This window comes from Uloborus diversus, chromosome 10 (genome assembly GCF_026930045.1).
Source record: "Uloborus diversus isolate 005 chromosome 10, Udiv.v.3.1, whole genome shotgun sequence".
Taxonomy (NCBI): Eukaryota; Metazoa; Arthropoda; class Arachnida; order Araneae; family Uloboridae; genus Uloborus; species Uloborus diversus.
In genome coordinates this window covers 4255154-4273500 of record NC_072740.1, presented here as the reverse complement: position 1 = coordinate 4273500, position 18347 = coordinate 4255154, and the positions used below count along the sequence as shown (strand labels likewise).

At 31.0% G+C, this 18347-nt stretch overlaps 1 protein-coding gene across 1 annotated transcript in view; it reads left to right on the top strand.

Moving 5' to 3' along the window:
- The window catches only part of LOC129231628 (ubiquitin carboxyl-terminal hydrolase isozyme L3-like), a 60333-nt gene that overhangs the window by 491 nt on the left and 41495 nt on the right, over positions 1-18347 (top strand). The window contains exons 2-4 of the mRNA XM_054865993.1: positions 2318-2329; positions 12613-12741; positions 14892-14993. Coding sequence (XP_054721968.1) covers positions 2318-2329; positions 12613-12741; positions 14892-14993 — 243 coding nt within the window. The remainder of the gene's footprint in view (positions 1-2317; positions 2330-12612; positions 12742-14891; positions 14994-18347) is intronic.

Below are 18347 nucleotides of genomic sequence, written 5' to 3'. Positions count from 1 at the left end.
ACAACAAAATTTTATTCATTAGCCTTTTATTTAAATAATCACATTTAATTGAATGTATGATCAGTCAAGTGATTTTTTTTTCGTGCGATATAATACTGGAAATTTGTTAAATGTCACACTGAAAATATACTGAAACGCAGGACCACCAGACAACACCCCATAACGTTACATGGGAAATTGGTGCTTGTTACACCAATCTTGATAATTTCAGTACTTTTTTTAAAATTTACGATCAACAAAATGTAGCGCCTATTGTTATACAATTAATATAATAAAATCACATGGTACAGTTATATTGAACAAATTTCAGAAACCTATTTTGACAGTTATTTTTGGTTGAGTAACTTTCATAACTAAGCAACTTTATTTTAAAAATGTTTTTCATAAAGAATGAAGCAATAAATTTAATTCCTCTCCTAAAATAAGTTCTTTGAGTTCCTAAGTACAGTAGGCATTCGTTATATCGATGTTCGTTATAACGACCCCAGTTGTCCACTGTAACCAGAGGTCGTTTTAACGTATTGCATGTTATTCAGTCACTTATTTTTAAATGCACGAATAATTTCTCATATTTATGCTTCCTGTTAAAAGAGAATTAAGAAATTAACTAAACAAGTAAAAAAAAATCTTTAAAAAGGAAAACAAATGCTGCTATTTTAGAATCTTTCTGCTATTTTGACTTTTTCAAAAAAAAAAATATATATATATATATATATATATGTACATATATATATATAATTCGTGATGTCTACAATTTGTGTGCAGTATTCATCATTTTTTAATCCAAAACTAACAAATAATTCTTTTCAATGGAAATATTTTACCTTTAGAAACATAAAATGGTAAAAAATTAGTTTTCAAATAATTAGTCCTGAGGATAATAAAAAAATTGAAACTCAGTTTTGGATGTTGTATCGGAATGAACGTTTCAGTTCGGACACTCTATTGAACCGTAAAATAACATTGTATCTGTGGAATAGAGAATGGGACTTCATGCATCAGTCACTACAATGAAAGGGTTGCAGTTATAGGAGGCCGTTCTATAGAGCGTTGACTGTTTTAAGTTTATTTTTTGCTGTAAAGAAAAAAATCAGGACAACTTTTTTGAACCTGGGGTATATTGGTTCACTTTTAGAAACCCCAAAAAATTTTAAAACAATCAAAAAAGCAATACTCTAATGAGCAATAGTGAAGTGGATAAAAACCCAAATTGTGCTGATTCTTGAAAAAATGCCACAGATCTGGCATAAATAGCATAAAAGTAGATGCTTGTCAATTTTAATTATATTGATGTTTTTATTGATGTCTTTGGTTTTTAATTCTTATCACAAAACATTTGTTTGTTATAAAATGCATAAATAAAAATTTCAACAACTTTTCTTCTAATTATTGTTACGGACTCTACAATCATCATTTTCATAACTTATAATTTTTTAACGAATGCACTTTTTGATTAAAATTATTATCTGTATTAGAGATGATTATGTACTTTATTTGTCCCAAGCACCAATTTTTGCTTGAAATTCAGTTCAAGTCACTATTGAAGAAAAATTCAATGTAGAGTGCGTAACGGTAAAAGTTGTATTTATGATGTTTTGATTGCGATTACATGCATAATATGAAGTGAATGAAGAAAAAAATATGACATTCATGTCCTTTGAAATATGCTTATTCAATATTTATAAAAATTGTAACCTTTTAACAAGTTTTTTTACGGACACCCCTATGTCACAAATACTGTGAAATGCCCCTTAATGAAAATAAGTTATTCATAAACCTAAAACTCTTGTATGCCATATATTTTGCTGTTCTGTGTTCAGTTGTGTCTGCTGTTCATAATAAATTAATATAGTCATCACCTAGATTTTTTTAAAATGTTGACTCAATTATCCCCCCTTCCCCCCAGTGGATGTTTTGTCAGACCATTCAGTGAATCTGACACAACTGTTTTCTAACATATTATTTCAGTTGATAAGGAAAGGATGTTCGTAAACTATAGCAAATGTTTAAAAAAATAATCAAACAAGAACACTACAAGTAATAATACCCAACATTTTCGTCATTTTGCTTTTGATTAGTTTTTCCTCCAAGGGTTCCCTCTTCTAAGAGAAAGTCAAGTACTTAAATTAACAGAGCACTTTAATTATTGTCATGACTACAATTAATAAGTTATTTTGATGCATGATTTGTTTTCATTTGTGCATGATTTGCAATTGTTGCAAATCAGATTTTTCAGTTTGTTACTAAAAATTTTAAAAGATTAATTTTATGAAATCATTTGATATTTTTGATGCAATGAATGTTTGTTTATTTTTAGGTTATGAACAAGGTAAATGAGATGGATCACTTAGTGATAAGTATTCATTTCTAAATGTTTCTAAAAAATCATGCTTACTTGAATTTGTATGTCTTTTCTTAATTGCTTTTCAGAAAAAAAAAAAAAAAAAACGGTACAGTAGGTGCCACTTAATGTGATCACGATTAATGTTATCAGAATCGCTAAGTCCCGGAACACTTGTATATTAACATGCATTCAAAAAATGCTGATAGGCTACTGTAATCAGTATCTTCGTTAATTGTTATCACTTTTTCATACACTTTCAATTTTTTCCTCTTTTTTATTCCTCAATCAACAGAAATACAAAGACAAACCCTGACAAGTAGCTTCCAAGAAAAGTTCTTTTCTTATCAATAAAGCAGAAGAATTTTCTCTATACTATAAACTTCACTCTAAGCGGTCAAACATTTTAACCATGAAGAAAAAACGTAACTGTCGAAGGAAAAATTGAAATTTTAAAGTGCTTTAATAGTTAACTGTGATGAGTCAAAGAAATGCTACAGAACAATAAACATTTCTCAGCCATTACTTTGTGAGTTACTGAGAAATCATGACAAGATTGAAAACTAAGTGCAGCTAAATGAAAATTTTAACAACAAGCAAAACTGCTGGAAAAGTGGGTGAAGTTGAATCTGCCTTGAAACTGGTTTACTTTTGTCAGGGGAAAGGATAAAGGCAAAAGGCAGAAAACCTTGCTTTAAAAATGTACAAAAAAGACTCCGTAGCATGAGACGGATGGTTTAATAGATGGAAAAAGAGAGCTATTTCATTCTGCTATTTTTTTGTAATCTATAATTTAACGCTGTTTAGTTGAGTCGTTGTAATTTTAATTTGCAGTTGTAAAGTTAAATGCTCCTTAATTGAAAAAATCATTTTGTGTGTCATGGATTCTTTTTGGTTATTGTTATCAAACTATGTTTGTCCCGAAGGAATCGCATTAAACGGCGACTACTGTATATAAAATTTTCCGAAGTTGAAACAAGTAATAGTTTACTAAATTAAAAATTTCAGTTTTATAAAAGAATTGTTTCATTTTCAAAAGATATAAGGAAAAAACGTGGAGTTTCGACAAACGCCGATAACTACATGAAATACTTTTTTGATATTTGAAAGATTTTATTTATTTGAGCATATTTGATTCATGAAATTTGACATGTTATTCTATTTTAAATATATGTGCATGTACTGCAATAAAATGTGTCAAATGTTCTTCAAAAATTAGTGCCCTTCTTTCCTGTCAGAAAATTTTCTTCTTGTTGTACAGGAAGCAAATGTAATTTTTCTGCGTTAGAAATTCAAGAACTCAATCCTATTTTATTTATTTTTCAAACATTGAGTCTAAGACTCTCTCTTCTACCAAGACCAGTTTAGTGCACTTTCAGATTTCTTTACTGCATTTAACTTGTAGATTTTCAGGATGGAAAATAACTCATTTGCTTTAGTTCCATTAAAAATGCCTGAATTATAAAAGGCGTGAAAGTCATTTCCCATAGCACTTCGTTGAGCAAAAGTATGAATGAAAAAAGCCGATCGACCCTTTAAAGTTTCCCGTTAAGCCCAGCCATCTGGTTGTAAGTTTATAGTGTAGCAATTCCATTCATAAAATTTCTCGTAACTCAAAATGCGTTACTAGCTGTTCTTGTTCTGCCCGGGATATAAGGCAACTAACTAATAAGCCGTATTATTTAGCACCAAATGCCCATTCACGGAAGAGCTAGTGGATTCCACAGGTAGTTTATTTTTTCTTTGCAGTGACTCTGCTCCTCGTTGACACTCAGATTGTTATGGGCTACTCTCTTTGCTTGCTCTACTGATCTCGTATTTATAATGTGACCAGACGTCCCGCTTTTTGTCTTACTGTCATGCTTTGTCGAAAAAGTCCCGCTTTTTTTGTTTAAATTCCGTCACACAAGAAAAATAACATACAGTCTAGATTTTTTAAATGCTTTTTCGATATTTTGCCGTCAGTAAACATAAGAACGCCATGTAAAATGTTATTCTTTAATGTTTAATACGCTGAACTACCTCCACCATGATTTGGATTGAAGAGGAGGAGCTGTTAAGTGTCAGGTGCTGGCCGCGAACGGAGGAAAATAAATTATTTTCATTCATTGGATTGTAACTGTTACACATTGTACGATTATCATAATTTTATGAGATGGGTAAATGTAAATGCATTTTGAATGACAACTTGCAAAATAAATTGACTCACACTCAGGCGATTGAAGTCAACTGTTTGACAAGGATTGTTGAGTTTGGTTTCAGTTTGCCAAGCACAACAGCAGTTGTTGAAAGAACATTTTCCTTGATGAATAAAATTTGGACATCTGAAAAAACGCAATTATCAGTTGCCACTTTAAAAAGTCTTCTTATAACTAAAATTAACTTTTCTTATTCATGCAAGGAATTCCTTGATTTTCTGAAAGGCAACAAGAATTTGCTTCTTAAAATTGCTTCTAACAGCAAGTACAACTGAAAATAATAATTTTGATTAATAAATTTGTTGTATGATGCAATATTCTTTACATCAATACTATTAAATTATTTTCAACTTGAGTTCTTTATTGGTACATTTCCGTTATTTTTTGGCATTTTTCTGTGACGTAAAATATTAAGCCTATGGAAAAAAAAACTACTCTACCCTCCCTCCCCCCCATCATGTGTCCTGATTTTTAGCTTGAAAAATCTGGTCACATTACGTATTTAGAACAGATAAAAATTGAATGTTGTAAAAGTTTAACTTCCATATTTAGTACTAATTTTGAGCAATCACATTGGGGGATAAGCACTAGGGTGTCCAAAAAAAAAAAAAAAAAAACGAAGTTGCACACCTTTTTATATTTGTTCTTTTAGGTCAAAACAATTGTGAAAAAAGTTTTATATAATTTGAAAACGGCAACCCGTGCCTACTTGTGCCTGAAAGTGTAAACCAGCCCTGTGTAATTTTTTTTTGAAAGTTCAAAATTTCATGTAACGTTGCCCCTATAGCCTCACATGTATCACAACACTATTTATCCAAATTAAAAAATATTTAGGTGTCGAGCAGGATGCCTTAAATTTATATTTTCTTCAAAAAACTTATTTTTTCAGTTTATCTTTTAAAAAATTATGTATCCATTTAAATAAAAAAATATAAAATGCAAAAATTATTAGCAAACACATTTTCAAATCAACATTTTCAAATGAATAATAAAAAAAAATACAGTCGGACCTCCATATATTGAAGTAGCAAATTGCCGGGGGAAAATTCGATATATAGAAATTTCGATATATAGAAACGATCTTATTTTATCATAAAAATCTCCTAAAACATTAAAATAAAAGCTAATTTTCGTGCATGAAACCCAATTTCTAATTTTTACGAGCATTGGATTAAACGAAAGTTAATAATTGAAAAATTAACAGAAATTACATTTTTGTGCCTTCATACATCTTCATTCTTCGGCAGTTCAATTTGATCCGCAACATAGAGGGATTTTCGTTTTGACAATGTAATCGAGAGAAAAGTAAAAAATCAATCTACCTAACTTGAACGATTTTTACTGAAGCTGAAAAGACTAACATTGATAATCAACAGACAAAAAAGATAACTTGAAACTGATTTTACAGTGTTACTGGTTACAACTAAGATTTGAAATGAACTTGAGGGAATTTAAGAACTCCAGAACGGAACAACAACCTATACATACCCCTCAAACCCAGATTTCTTATGAGTTTCTTAGCAACTTTTAGTAAACATAATTTTCTCCCCTAACCTGTATTTTTCATGAGACAAACAGTCTAAAGTGGGAAAAAAATATCTACGAATGTCTCGAATTTTTTTTCGATATATAGAGATTTTTTCGATGTATAGAAACAATTTTTCTATGTAATGAACATTGAAATTTGCTGGGATTTCGATATGTAGAAAATTTCGATATGTGGAAGTTCGATATATGGAGGCTCGACTGTATGTTTAAAATGAAAAATTTAACTTAAAATTGAAAAAAACCTTATTTTCAGTACTGACCCCAGGTTTTGCCATCTGTGCTGAAATTTAGCCCATATACTTCCTCCATTATAATAAACTTAAATAACTTTAAGCTTTCCTTTGCTCAAGATTATGCTAATATCTAAATTAGAAAGCCTATTGACTAGCGTTGTAGCCCTCCTTTGAACCCTTTCCAATACATTAGAGTTTACTGTAACCTCTCATTGTATCGCTCATTCGGATATATCCTGCTTATTAAAAATTATATTTTTAAAATAATGTTGCTTTACAACTGACATTACAAAAAAAAGGTTATAAGGTAGGTGCGGGTATTAAGGCCTGTCGGGTAATAAGGCCTAAACAGCGAAAATATAATTTAAAATGGTTGTAGCCCCTCAAAAACGCTATCGTAGATAGTTTACACTCCCAGATGGCACCTCAAACTGGTCCAAACGCCATGCTCAGTTGTTTTGACCAGCGAGCTCAGATTCATTTTCACGGAACGCTTGTAAGACACGAATAATAAAAAAATCGTCAGATTGAAATGTGAGTAATTTTTGTAATATCATACTTTTATGCATAGTTTTGCGCTACAGTTATCTATCTTGAATGCTTCTATCGATATTTCATGTCTGAGTGAAATAATATGATCGAATTATTGTACTTTTTTGTATTTTTTTAAATTCGACGTCAGCGGCTAATAAGGCCTACGAAAGTTGACCGTAGGCCTTCTTATATTCCTTTTTATTGTAACGTAGTTTTTCAGCTGTGCATCTTATTTTGAACCTTTCTCAACATGGTATGAGTGTTTATTAGTAATTGCGGCTGTTTACGACTTGGTTCATTTTTATTTTAGTGCCTACATCACGATGCCCCCCAAACGAGCACTGTGGTCTGATAATGACTTAGTGTCGGCTGTCCAAGCAGTAAGAAGAGGTATGCTGAGCTCATATAAAGCAGCTGTGAGGTATAATGTTCCCAGGAGAACCATTAGAAACCATCTCCAGACCGGAAGTTTGAAAAAAACACTTGGTAGAAAATCTATTCTCAGTGATGACCAGGAAGCTGATCTTGTCATCAGAATTTTGAGGTTTGCTGAAGTAGGGTTGCCTGTGACACCACGTATTCTCCGACGCTTGGTTTATAAATTTTGTGAGCTTAATAACATAAAGCATAATTTTAATAAACTTGCTAAAGTTGCTGGTAAAGATTGGCTTAAAGCATTTATGAAAAGACACCCGGAAATATCTAGACGAAAAGCTCAATTTATGAACCCGGCCAGTGCTCAAAAGCTTAACAAATTTATCGTTAATGATCACTTTAACAGACTGAATGAAATTTATGATAATCTGGACTTGAGAAGTCATCCGGAAAGAATATACAACATGGATGAGAAAGGCTGCTGTCTCACAATTCACCACCAGCAGACTGTTTTGGCAAAGGGGACTAAAAGAGTGCATTTAGTCTTCAGAACACGCCGAAAGTGTCACAATAGCTGGATGTGTAAATACACTTGGTACTGCTATACCACCTATGATAATATTTAAAGGCAAACGGTTGAAGGCAGAATTATATGACAATTTGCCCCCAGGTTCTTTGGTAGAAAAATCTACAAAGGGTTATATGACTATAATGAACTTTTTACAGAATTTCTAAAGCACCCATCTAGATTTAAAAGTGCAGGGAAGTCCCTTTTAATATTTGATGGAGCGGCTTGTGACCTAGACTAAACAATCGTTGAAGTCGCCGATTCTCTCGATATATCATTATACTGTTTACCTTCGAACACCACTCATGAACTCCAACCCCTTGATAAAGCCATCTATCGATCATTTGAACACCACTGGGATGCAGAAGTTTTATCATTTATGGAACAAAACCCAGACAAAAAGCTCACCAAGGCACGGTTTAATGTTATTCTTTCAAATGTCTGGTCTAAATGCATGACACTTTAAAGCCACTGGTTTGTATCCATTGAATCCACAGGCTATTTCAGAAACAGCTTTTGCTCTGTCTGTATTAACAGAAATTCCAGCTCCCTAAGCTGACAAATTTCAAGAAAAAAATTCGCAACCTCGCACCTCCCTCACGCTAATAACCCTAAGGCCTTCCACATCGACAGCACAAGATGAAATAATTAATAGTACCCCAAACAAACCTGATGGAACGACGTACGGCATGGTTTATGGTTTTAGTTCGGATGATGAAGAGGACAATGTTCCACTAGCTCAACTAAAAAAAAAAAACATTTCAAGAGCTTATGCGTACTCGAGTAAAAAATACTGAAAAAACATCAATTTTAAGAAGAAAATCTATTAATTATCGAGGAATTAAAGTCACCAAAGAGCTGTTTGAAGAATATAGAAAAGAGAAAAAAGCAAAAAATGAGGTCAACCCTCAAAGAAAGACGATAAAAAAAATACCAAAAAAAAAAAAACCGATGCTAGTTGGTACTGTCACGCTTGTGAGGAGGATAAAATGATTGACATGAGGCTCTGTTCAAAATGCAACAGGTGGTATCATGAGCAATGCATCAGTTTGACAGCCGATGACGAAGATATTTTTGAGTGCCTTGACGACTGTTAATTTTTTTTCTTTTTTGTTTTGAAGATTTTCAGCATGAAAAATGCTTAAGGATGTTACAAATGATCTCAATTACCAATGTTAATAGCTTATTTTGATTATTTACGAGTGTTAAAATATTAGGCCTTATTACCCTACCGTAGTATAATAAGGCCTAATTGCAAGGTTTTTTAAACAATTAATTTTATAAGATAAATAAATACCTTTGTGCTGAATAGTAAAGTCAGAACAAACAACGTAAGTGGAAGCACAAATTTGTAAATTACAGCAGACACGTGTTTCGGCGTTACAGGGAACGCCTTTTTCAATGCAAAAAATAATGAGCTTATGGATGAAAAGACATCCGACAAAAGCTTGGCTTTTGTCGGATGTCTTTTCATCCATAAGCTCATTATTTTTTGCATTGAAAAAGGCGTTCCCTGTAACGCCGAAACACGTGTCTGCTGTAATTTACAAGTTTGTTCTGACTTTAATTAATTTTATGTTTGTTTTTGGCAAGAAAGGCCGTTTTTTGTTATTTTCGTGTAGTAATTGAATGGTACTTTAATTAAATTTGCAATTTGCTGATTCGGATACTTTTCTTCCCATTTTATTCCAAATCTCCCTTAGTTAGACCTTATTACCCGCACCTACCTTATTTCGCAGAAAATTTCTTTTTCTTTATTAATGAACAAAATTGGCATATTCTCATAGACTTAATTTGTTGTAGTTTAAGTTGCAATTTTCAATTCCTATTCCACCATAAAAAAATATTTTTTAAATTATTTTTTTTTTGGTAGTTTAAGAGAAAGATTGATGAATAAATTCTCTTTTGTTTTTATTGAGAAAGTCATCCTCATACAATAATGAAGTAACATTTTTTTTAGATGCAAATGTTATTATTTTTTGCATTAGTTGAATTGTGTGTGTGTTACTTTTTATGACCTTGGTTATACCGCATTTCGGATATATGGTGCAATTTCTTTTTCTCTCGACAAGTGCAATATACCGAGAGGTTAATGTAATATCTTTCTTAAGACCAAAAACTCAGTGGTATGCTCCAAATTGGGTCTTACCAAACTTTTGTGTAAAGGTAGAATTTTCTTAGAATTATGTGAAAAGACCTATTGATAAAACCCAACATTATGTTGGCTTTGCTGCTTGCAAAACTAAAACCTTTTATTGCAAGCAAGCTGGAATAATAGTTATTAATTAAAAAGAAAATAAGCAATGCAGCTAAGATCATTTTTTTAATGAAAATCAACTAAGCATGGATATAATATGAATATTGATTAATATTTTTATAATATTAATATTATATGAATATAGTATTATATTATTTGCTCACATAAAAACTTATTTGAATGATCCTTGAAATCGAAAAGTTCCAATTACGTTTGTATACATGTTACATTTATACGTTTCAACTATGTCTATTATACAGATAAATTTTTTTACCTAAAATTTGTTTCTTTTCGGGAAAAAATCTAAACAAATAAAACACAATATTTCAGTGTTTAATTTTATATGCAGCATTACTCCAGTAAGCTATACATTAAAATATAGAGGTTTTAAAAAAGTATTTAAGTGTATCTAATATGGTTAATAAGAAATGATGTGTGAAATAAGTTTGATTTATTGTTTTGAAGGAGCGATACATAAAAAAAAGTGTATGTTAGGTAACTGAAGGCAACTGCTGAGCCAGATGTACACAGGTCTTGTAAACAAAGAGACATTAGATATCTGAAATGTGATATCCAACAAAATCACTATCCCTTGCATCCCTAATCTTATTGAAAATTGTATGTTAATGTATTTATTTTTGAATAAGTATCATGCGTTAAGAAAACAATCTTACTATGACAAAATTATGAAAAATTTAGAACTGCTCATTGATTGTTTAAGTACATGCTGTGTGCTTTAATGTTTTTGCTTAAAGTCCGTGTGAAAGCTTTGCTTTTATTAATTTTTTGTATAAATAAGTTTATACAACTTTTTACATGAAAATCTATTATTTCTAAAACTTGTTAATTACAGTCTTAGTTTTGTTAACTGTAGTGAATAAAATCTTGAAAATATCCTTTTTCATATCACACCTAAATTAACAAATTTTTCTTTTTTATGGACAAAAACAGACGCAGCAAAAGAATTGTGTTTGTTTTCCCTGAGAATAATTATAGCTTGAAATTTTCATCCATATACCAGTTAAACCATCCATATACACTGAGACAAAATTGCTTATTTTTTAGTACGGCACGTACTCGAAGTGGCTCTGAAACAACTTGGCTTGAGAATTGAAAAGCAAGAGTTCTTACTTTTGAAATGTATCCTTTTCTGAAAATGATTCACCATGTCATAGCTGCCAAGTGCTCTGTTTTTCCTGGAGTTTCTTCATTTTTTTTTGTACTAATAACAACCAATTAATTCCAATTTTCCAGCTTCGGAATAAAACTTCCGATTTCAAAAAAAAAAAAAAAAAAAGATTTTTCCCTATCCGCAAAGGATAAAGTCGACTCCTGAAGTCTCTGATTAGTTCAGATTGGAGAGAGAGGGGAGAAGAAGCTTTGTTAAGTTGAATGTTAAACCTGATGATGACTGATAAATAAATTTGGCTACAAATTTTTCTAAAACGTGAGGGAAAACTACATTTTTCTTTTTAGAAAGGTAACATTTTGTTCAAGTTTTTTTTTCTTGTACATATCTCCTACTATGACTTTACTTCCATTCATAAGAATTTCCGGAAGAAAAGCCGCTATATTTATGTGTTTACAAGTTACATTGAAGTGCAGCCTTCCTGCCAATGGGACATGCACGATCGTCTTTTGTATCGCCCCAATTTTTTTCCAACTGTTTTAACAAAACAATAAAAAAATAAGTTCTGACATATTATTACAATTATATATTATCTACCTATAATTGCAATTATATATTATCTACCTATTAATTAAAAGCTTTAAAAACAGTAAATGGTAGACTGTTAAAAAAGTGCTGGAGAAGTCCAATTCCCTATTTGCGATATTTTTGTCTGGTTGATTACAAGTAAAATGGAGCTCCTTTTTTTAAATAAGAAGGTGATTTTAAAACCTTAAAAGAAATGCTAGGAAGCAAAATGAAAAACCTGTACATATTTTATTGATATAAGATTCGGAATAAAAGCCACAGGTAATAGAAATTCGCCAAAACAGAAGATTTAAAAACCATTGCCAAAATAAACTCTTTTCTTACAGAAATATGATTATTACTCTTTCTAGATCATGAACATAATTATAAAATTTAATTTTATTTCTTTGTATAGAGCTTATTTGCATGAATGTGTGGCAAAACGTTCCCGATTTTAGGAGAAAAATCAAAAATCTATTTAAACACCTGATTCTGTTTTTTTTTCTCAGTTTTTTTTTTAATTAAGGGAATAAGCCATGCACCCTACATTGTAAAAAGCCATATATTGTAATTTCTTTCTTTTAATGGTTATTTTCTACTGATATGCCATGGATGAGTTAATCATCGTTTTTAAGTGCAGTGAGTCTGAGTAATTTAAATTTTTTTGACTCACTCTTTTTTAGGTGTGGCGATTATGCTGATGCAGCATTTCTGCTGCAAATTACTGTAATCGTGTTTTATTTTTTCAATATGTCCTTCTTCAATGCATTTTTGTTATATATTTATACAAAAATATTTTAAATTGGTGTAAAATTAAATGTTGAAATACTCTTATATTAAAAGCTACTAATTTTTCTTTCAGTTTTTAATGCAACTAGGCGTGCCTAAAAAATATGGAATATCTGATATTTTTTCCTTTGATGCTGAAATGCTTCAGTTTGTCCCAAAGCCTTCTTTTGCTATTATATTACTTTTTCCTGCTACAAGTGAGGTACTTACTTTTTTTAATTGTCCATTCTACTTGACTCTAATAGATTCCAGTTATTTAAAATTTTATAAATGCAATGATCAACTTCATTTAAAATTTTGAACAAATCAACATGTTTAATTACTTTAAAATATTAAAGCTGCAAAATGGCTTCACAAAATTAACCATGTAAATCACTTCTGCCTGTTTCAAGATGACCTTTTTAAAGGCCTTCTTTAAAAACAAATTCTTCTTATTTAAAGAAGAGTTATTATTCTTCAAAAAGCAGGGTTGGTATTGTTTTGCCATCTGTTATTTACCAGTTTTCACTATGATTTTTACTGCCTTTGGGGAAAACTTTATCCATAGTTTTTATCTTGGAGAAAAAAAAACTCCATGGTATTTTTTACTGTTTTTGCCGTTTTTTGCACATGTTTTTGCTTTTACAGTAAATTATGGCAAAATTGTTTTCATTTAAGTTTGTACACATGAACAGTTCCTCTTTTTATTTAAATTAAAATCACTTTGAAGCGACACTGATCATTCATTACTAGCAGAGGCGTAACTTGGCCACATGAAGTGGGGAGGGGGGGAGGCAAACTTTTTTTTTCAAGGGAAATTTATTTGATTCACATACTCTGCCAACCAACTAAAATAATGAAAAAATTTACATTTTCAAAAAATAAATGAATAAATTTAAGAAATCATAATAACTTTTAATGCAGTGTACGTTATTCAGTTTAAACAAAACAGAGCTATAGAGATTAATGTGCACGTTCATCCGGAAAAGTTTTAAAAAAAAGTGAAGCTTCTCTCCCAAAAAATATGCTCACCCTCTTTTGTTGTTGTGTTTATAGTTTACACGACCAATAGCACCAAACAGTTGCGCTTACGTTTTGTAATCCTAAAGTACAAATTTCTTCTTCCAAGTTGCTTTGATTTTATTTCGTGAAAATTCCATAGACTATAGAAAACTCAAGGAATTCTAAGTACTTCGGAAAGGATTTTCCTTTCTCCTGAAGTTGTTTTTTTGGATCCCAGTGATGAAGAATCTATACAGTGCACACACCCTGTTATTACTGACTTATGCCCTGATTCAACGTGATATTTTACTTTACTGACGCAACCAGAAAAAAGTTTTTAGGGGGGTAGGGCACATATCGAGAAAGAAAAGAAAAATTTAGACCATATAGGAAAGAGGGATCCAGGGGCTCTCCCCCGTAAAAATTTTGAAACTTGTAGCTTTAAAAATGCAATTTTAAGACTTCCTTTGTTGATCTTATTGGAACAAAAGGTACAGGGGTCTCAGCGGGGATTCTAGAAATTGTAGCTTTAAAATGTGATCTTAAGCCATATTTTTCGACATTAGGGAAACAGATGGAGCTTAAGGACTGTCCCCGATCATTTTTTTTTTAATAGGTCAAATTCAATTCCTCCTCCCCCTACTTTTGACATTGAAACTTCCAAAAACGCAATTTTAGACAAATTTCGAGCATTTTACGGGAAGGAGGTTCTGAAGCTCTTCCCTGGTAAAGTTTTCAAAATTATGGTGCTAAAAACTAAACCAATGTTTTATATTCAGGGAATAATCCACTTGAAATTATTGTAAGTGTAGTTTAAAAAACCTAATTGCTTATGATGTAGGAGAAAAGCGGTATAGGGACCCTTGCCCGAATATTTTCTGAAATTCAAACCATAAAAATGCGATTCTAAGGCCATAATTTGTAATATTAGGGCCCTTAATTTTTCGAAGTTAAAGCTCCAAAAACCCAATATTAAGTGATTTCAATGTTGTTCAGTTAATGTGGTCTTTTCCCTGAAAAATTTGCAAAATTGAAGACCTGAAAATGAAATTTAAGGTCTTCATAATGATTCCGGGTGTGTGAGAGGTATAAGGCTTCTCCATAATGATTCCGGGTGTGTGAGAGGGGAGGAGGGAGGGCTTTGGAGGAGCAGTGTTTTGAACACTTTCTTATTTTCAGACGAACTAGAAAAAAAAATGTGAAAAAATAGGACGGGGGGGGGGGGGGGGAATTGGCTGGTTACTTTTGAATATTTTTAATTTAAAGATTTATTTTTGAAAAAAAATTAAGATCTTCCCCTAACATAACTATCAATCTCTAAAAATCACTTTGTTTTCCTAAGACGTGTTCTTTTCTTCTCCTCAATAATAGGATTTGAAACACATTCAACTCAGCATTCAGCTTCATTCATTCATTCTTCGCTTTGGGATCAGGTACACGGGTCTCTTCTGGGCTTCAGATTGTGCCGCTGTGGTGCAGTTTAGAAACAGATATGTTGAAATTACTAATTAGTGGTTGAAGATAATGATACAGTTTTCACATCTAATTCATAACAGTCGTATTGGTAATATGCAAATTACATTTCATTATTGTTGGAAAATAAGGTGTAGATTATTTGACAAATAATTTTTAAAAATCCTTGCTTAAAAACTAGGGTGGGGAGAGGGGGAGCAAAATAATAACTCTGCCCATGGCTCAAAAAAAGTAGGGGGGCACTTGCCTCCCTATAATTTAAACCAATGATTACTAGTTATTACTTAATTTACAACAACGCTTAAAAGTTCTGTCTCCCTTCCATACATGAGTTTTGGACGTGTTGGAGGAGGGTTTAAAATATAAAAAGGCAACAGTTTTTTACTTGGTGATGATGAAATGAATTTTAAATTGATTTTAAGTTTTTTGTATGGCAACAAAATGATCGTTTTAAGAAAAGTTCAGTTGTAAAAGCATTTTGTATCAATAACTCTTTTCATAGTGAAAATGAACATTTTTGTCAAAAGCAAAACAATTATTCTTATGACTTGATAATATTAATATATATATGGGTCATTCTCCAGAAAAAGTAACTTTTAAACGCAAATATTTTTCGATTTTGAAACCTTTTTTGTTTTCTTTTTTTTTCATTCTTACATGAAAGTGTTACCTACTAGAAGTAACCATAAACAATGGCCCAGCTAAGTTCCAATTATTTTACTCATAAATAAAAAAAAATTAAAAAATGCCTTGTTCACGGAAATAAAAAAAAGAAACTTTTAATATCAAAGTAGTAATCTTGTTAATTGTGCAAACAATCAGCTATTTTAATGATTAGTGGGAATATAATACTAAACTCTCTTAATTAAAGTAAGGCTTAATTAGTAGTTTCAAATGTATGTTAAAAATAGTATTTAGTAAATTTGAGGACATACTGGCAATTTATAATATTGGTAGAATGCCTATTATTCATGTATTTTCCCCTCCATCAGTTATTTTCACCTCAGCAATAATGACATTGATAAGGTCTGTCACGGAGGTGAGATTCACCGAGGCGAGGATGCTTCCATTAATATACAGGGGTGATTGTGAGTTCATCAAAAAATACCTGAAAGTTTCAAAGCGAAACCGGGGGGGGGGGGGTAATCTTTGGCTCCTATTACTTAAGTGCATCTTTGCCATAGTATTAAATAGTTCTGAGTCAAAATATTGTGTGTACATTTGATTAAATTTTAAATGGGTTACAAAGTTACTTTTGAGCTGGTGTTATGCAAATTATCTTGACATTTGTCCATCTTAAGGGATAGGTGTTCATCTTATGGCTCTTGCAGGTATATTTGATGAGTATTATATAATTTTAAAAAACTGCGGAGGCAGGGAGATAAAAGTATAACAAAAAAATATAATTCCGGTATTTTCGGACAATAAATTACCGGAAATACGTCTGAAAATACCGGAAATTCGGTAAAATACCGAAACACAATCACCCATAAATATAGGTCTAATATATTTTTCATGGAAATTTTTTTTTTCTTCGTTGCTACAATCTACACATGTTAAGCATATGAAAACATGTTCACTTTTTTTTTACATTAATTTACATCCCTGAAATTAAAGTTCACGGAGGTGAGAAGTTAGAATAACTACACTAAGTTTTAAAAGCAAAACTTTCGACAAAAATTTCACAACTTCAATCTATGGCTGAAAATAAACAAGGGGGCTCCCTTGTATCATGAAAAATAAAATTTGATGTCATTACTGCCATGTGTTAATTAGGAATGGCGTTTTATGTTTAGGTAACGGAGGTGAGAATTTATTGTGTGACATGACTCCTTGTCCTTCCAAAACAAACTAAAAATATAAAAAAGTTAAATTTACTTAAATAATTAGTATTTGAGACACTTGTGAAAGAAATAATAAATAAATAAGTATATACTTTTAATTAAACAAGTTATTAAGCAACAAAAACAGTCGCACAAGGTGTGTGACATGCAATGAAAGTGAGAATTCATACATGTTGTGAACCAAAAAAATACTGAAATAAAGATTATTATGAAATTGTTGGCAGGTGTAAATAGATATATATTTGATGAACTTAAAACCATTGTTAAATGAATTGTTCCTTAACGATTTTTCTGTAAAAGGCGTGTGACAGAAAAGTTAAACTTTTTGAAAAATGACATATATATATATATATATACATATATATATATATATATATATATATATATATATATATATATATATATATATATATATATATATATATATATATATATATATATATATTAGCATTTAATAAATAAGTTATTGTAAAAATTCTTCTGTGTAAAAACTTTATTTTTTCTGTAACTTTAGTCTATTTACAAGAAATATGATCTTTGTGCTCATTAACACATTGAAATCAGATGCAATTTTTTCCCCTTGAGCCTTATTTTTTGAATAAAAGAAACAGCATGAATTTATCTGTCTAGTTAGACAAAAGATGAATTTTTCAGTCTAAAGCTTTGTATTCTTTTAACTGTCTATAACAATATAAAAGTTTGTGTGTATGTGTACAGTGCAGCTGCAATAAGACCGTGATTTACATTCATATAATACTCATGTAGCACAAATGAATTATTTTAACGTTAAATTAATAGCTACTGGGGGGAGGGGTCATTCCATAGTGATGAACGTGACATTCAGACTCTATTTTGTTGCGTAACATGAGTTTAAAACGTCTAATAATCATTGACTTGTGGTTTTGTGGAATTTTGTGAAAGAATAAAACTTATGTGTAATATTCATGCAATAAAACACAGTTTTAATCACATGAATTGGTTTTTGAAACTAAACTACCATCGAGTCCCGACTTACGCGAAGGATGCGTTCCAAGACTCCTCGCGTAAGTTGAAATTTCGCGTTTTGGAAAAATATATGTAAAACATTTTTTTAAAGCATACCAAATTCTTTTAGACACTTATAAACACCCCTCAAACTGCTTAAAAAAAATTCCTTAACTACACTCCACACTTTTTCTTAAATAAAGAACTGAACTTTTACCGTATTTAAAAAATAAAAGAAACTTTTATTCAATATGAAATATTTTAAATGCTCAAAATGAATGGAAGATATCGACGTAAAATAAAACAACACTGCACGCAAAGTATGTATTAATAGTAAATTGCTGAACTATAATAGTACTGTACAGTAGATACAGTAATTATATTTATAAGTTAAAAAATGAAGACAATGATGATTCATGCTCCTTGATCAGATCGTTATTTTCATCTAATACATTTTTAAATACGGTTGCTTCACCTTTTCTTTTATAACGTTTCAATTTGGGGCAACAGCCCCTCTTTCTTATCT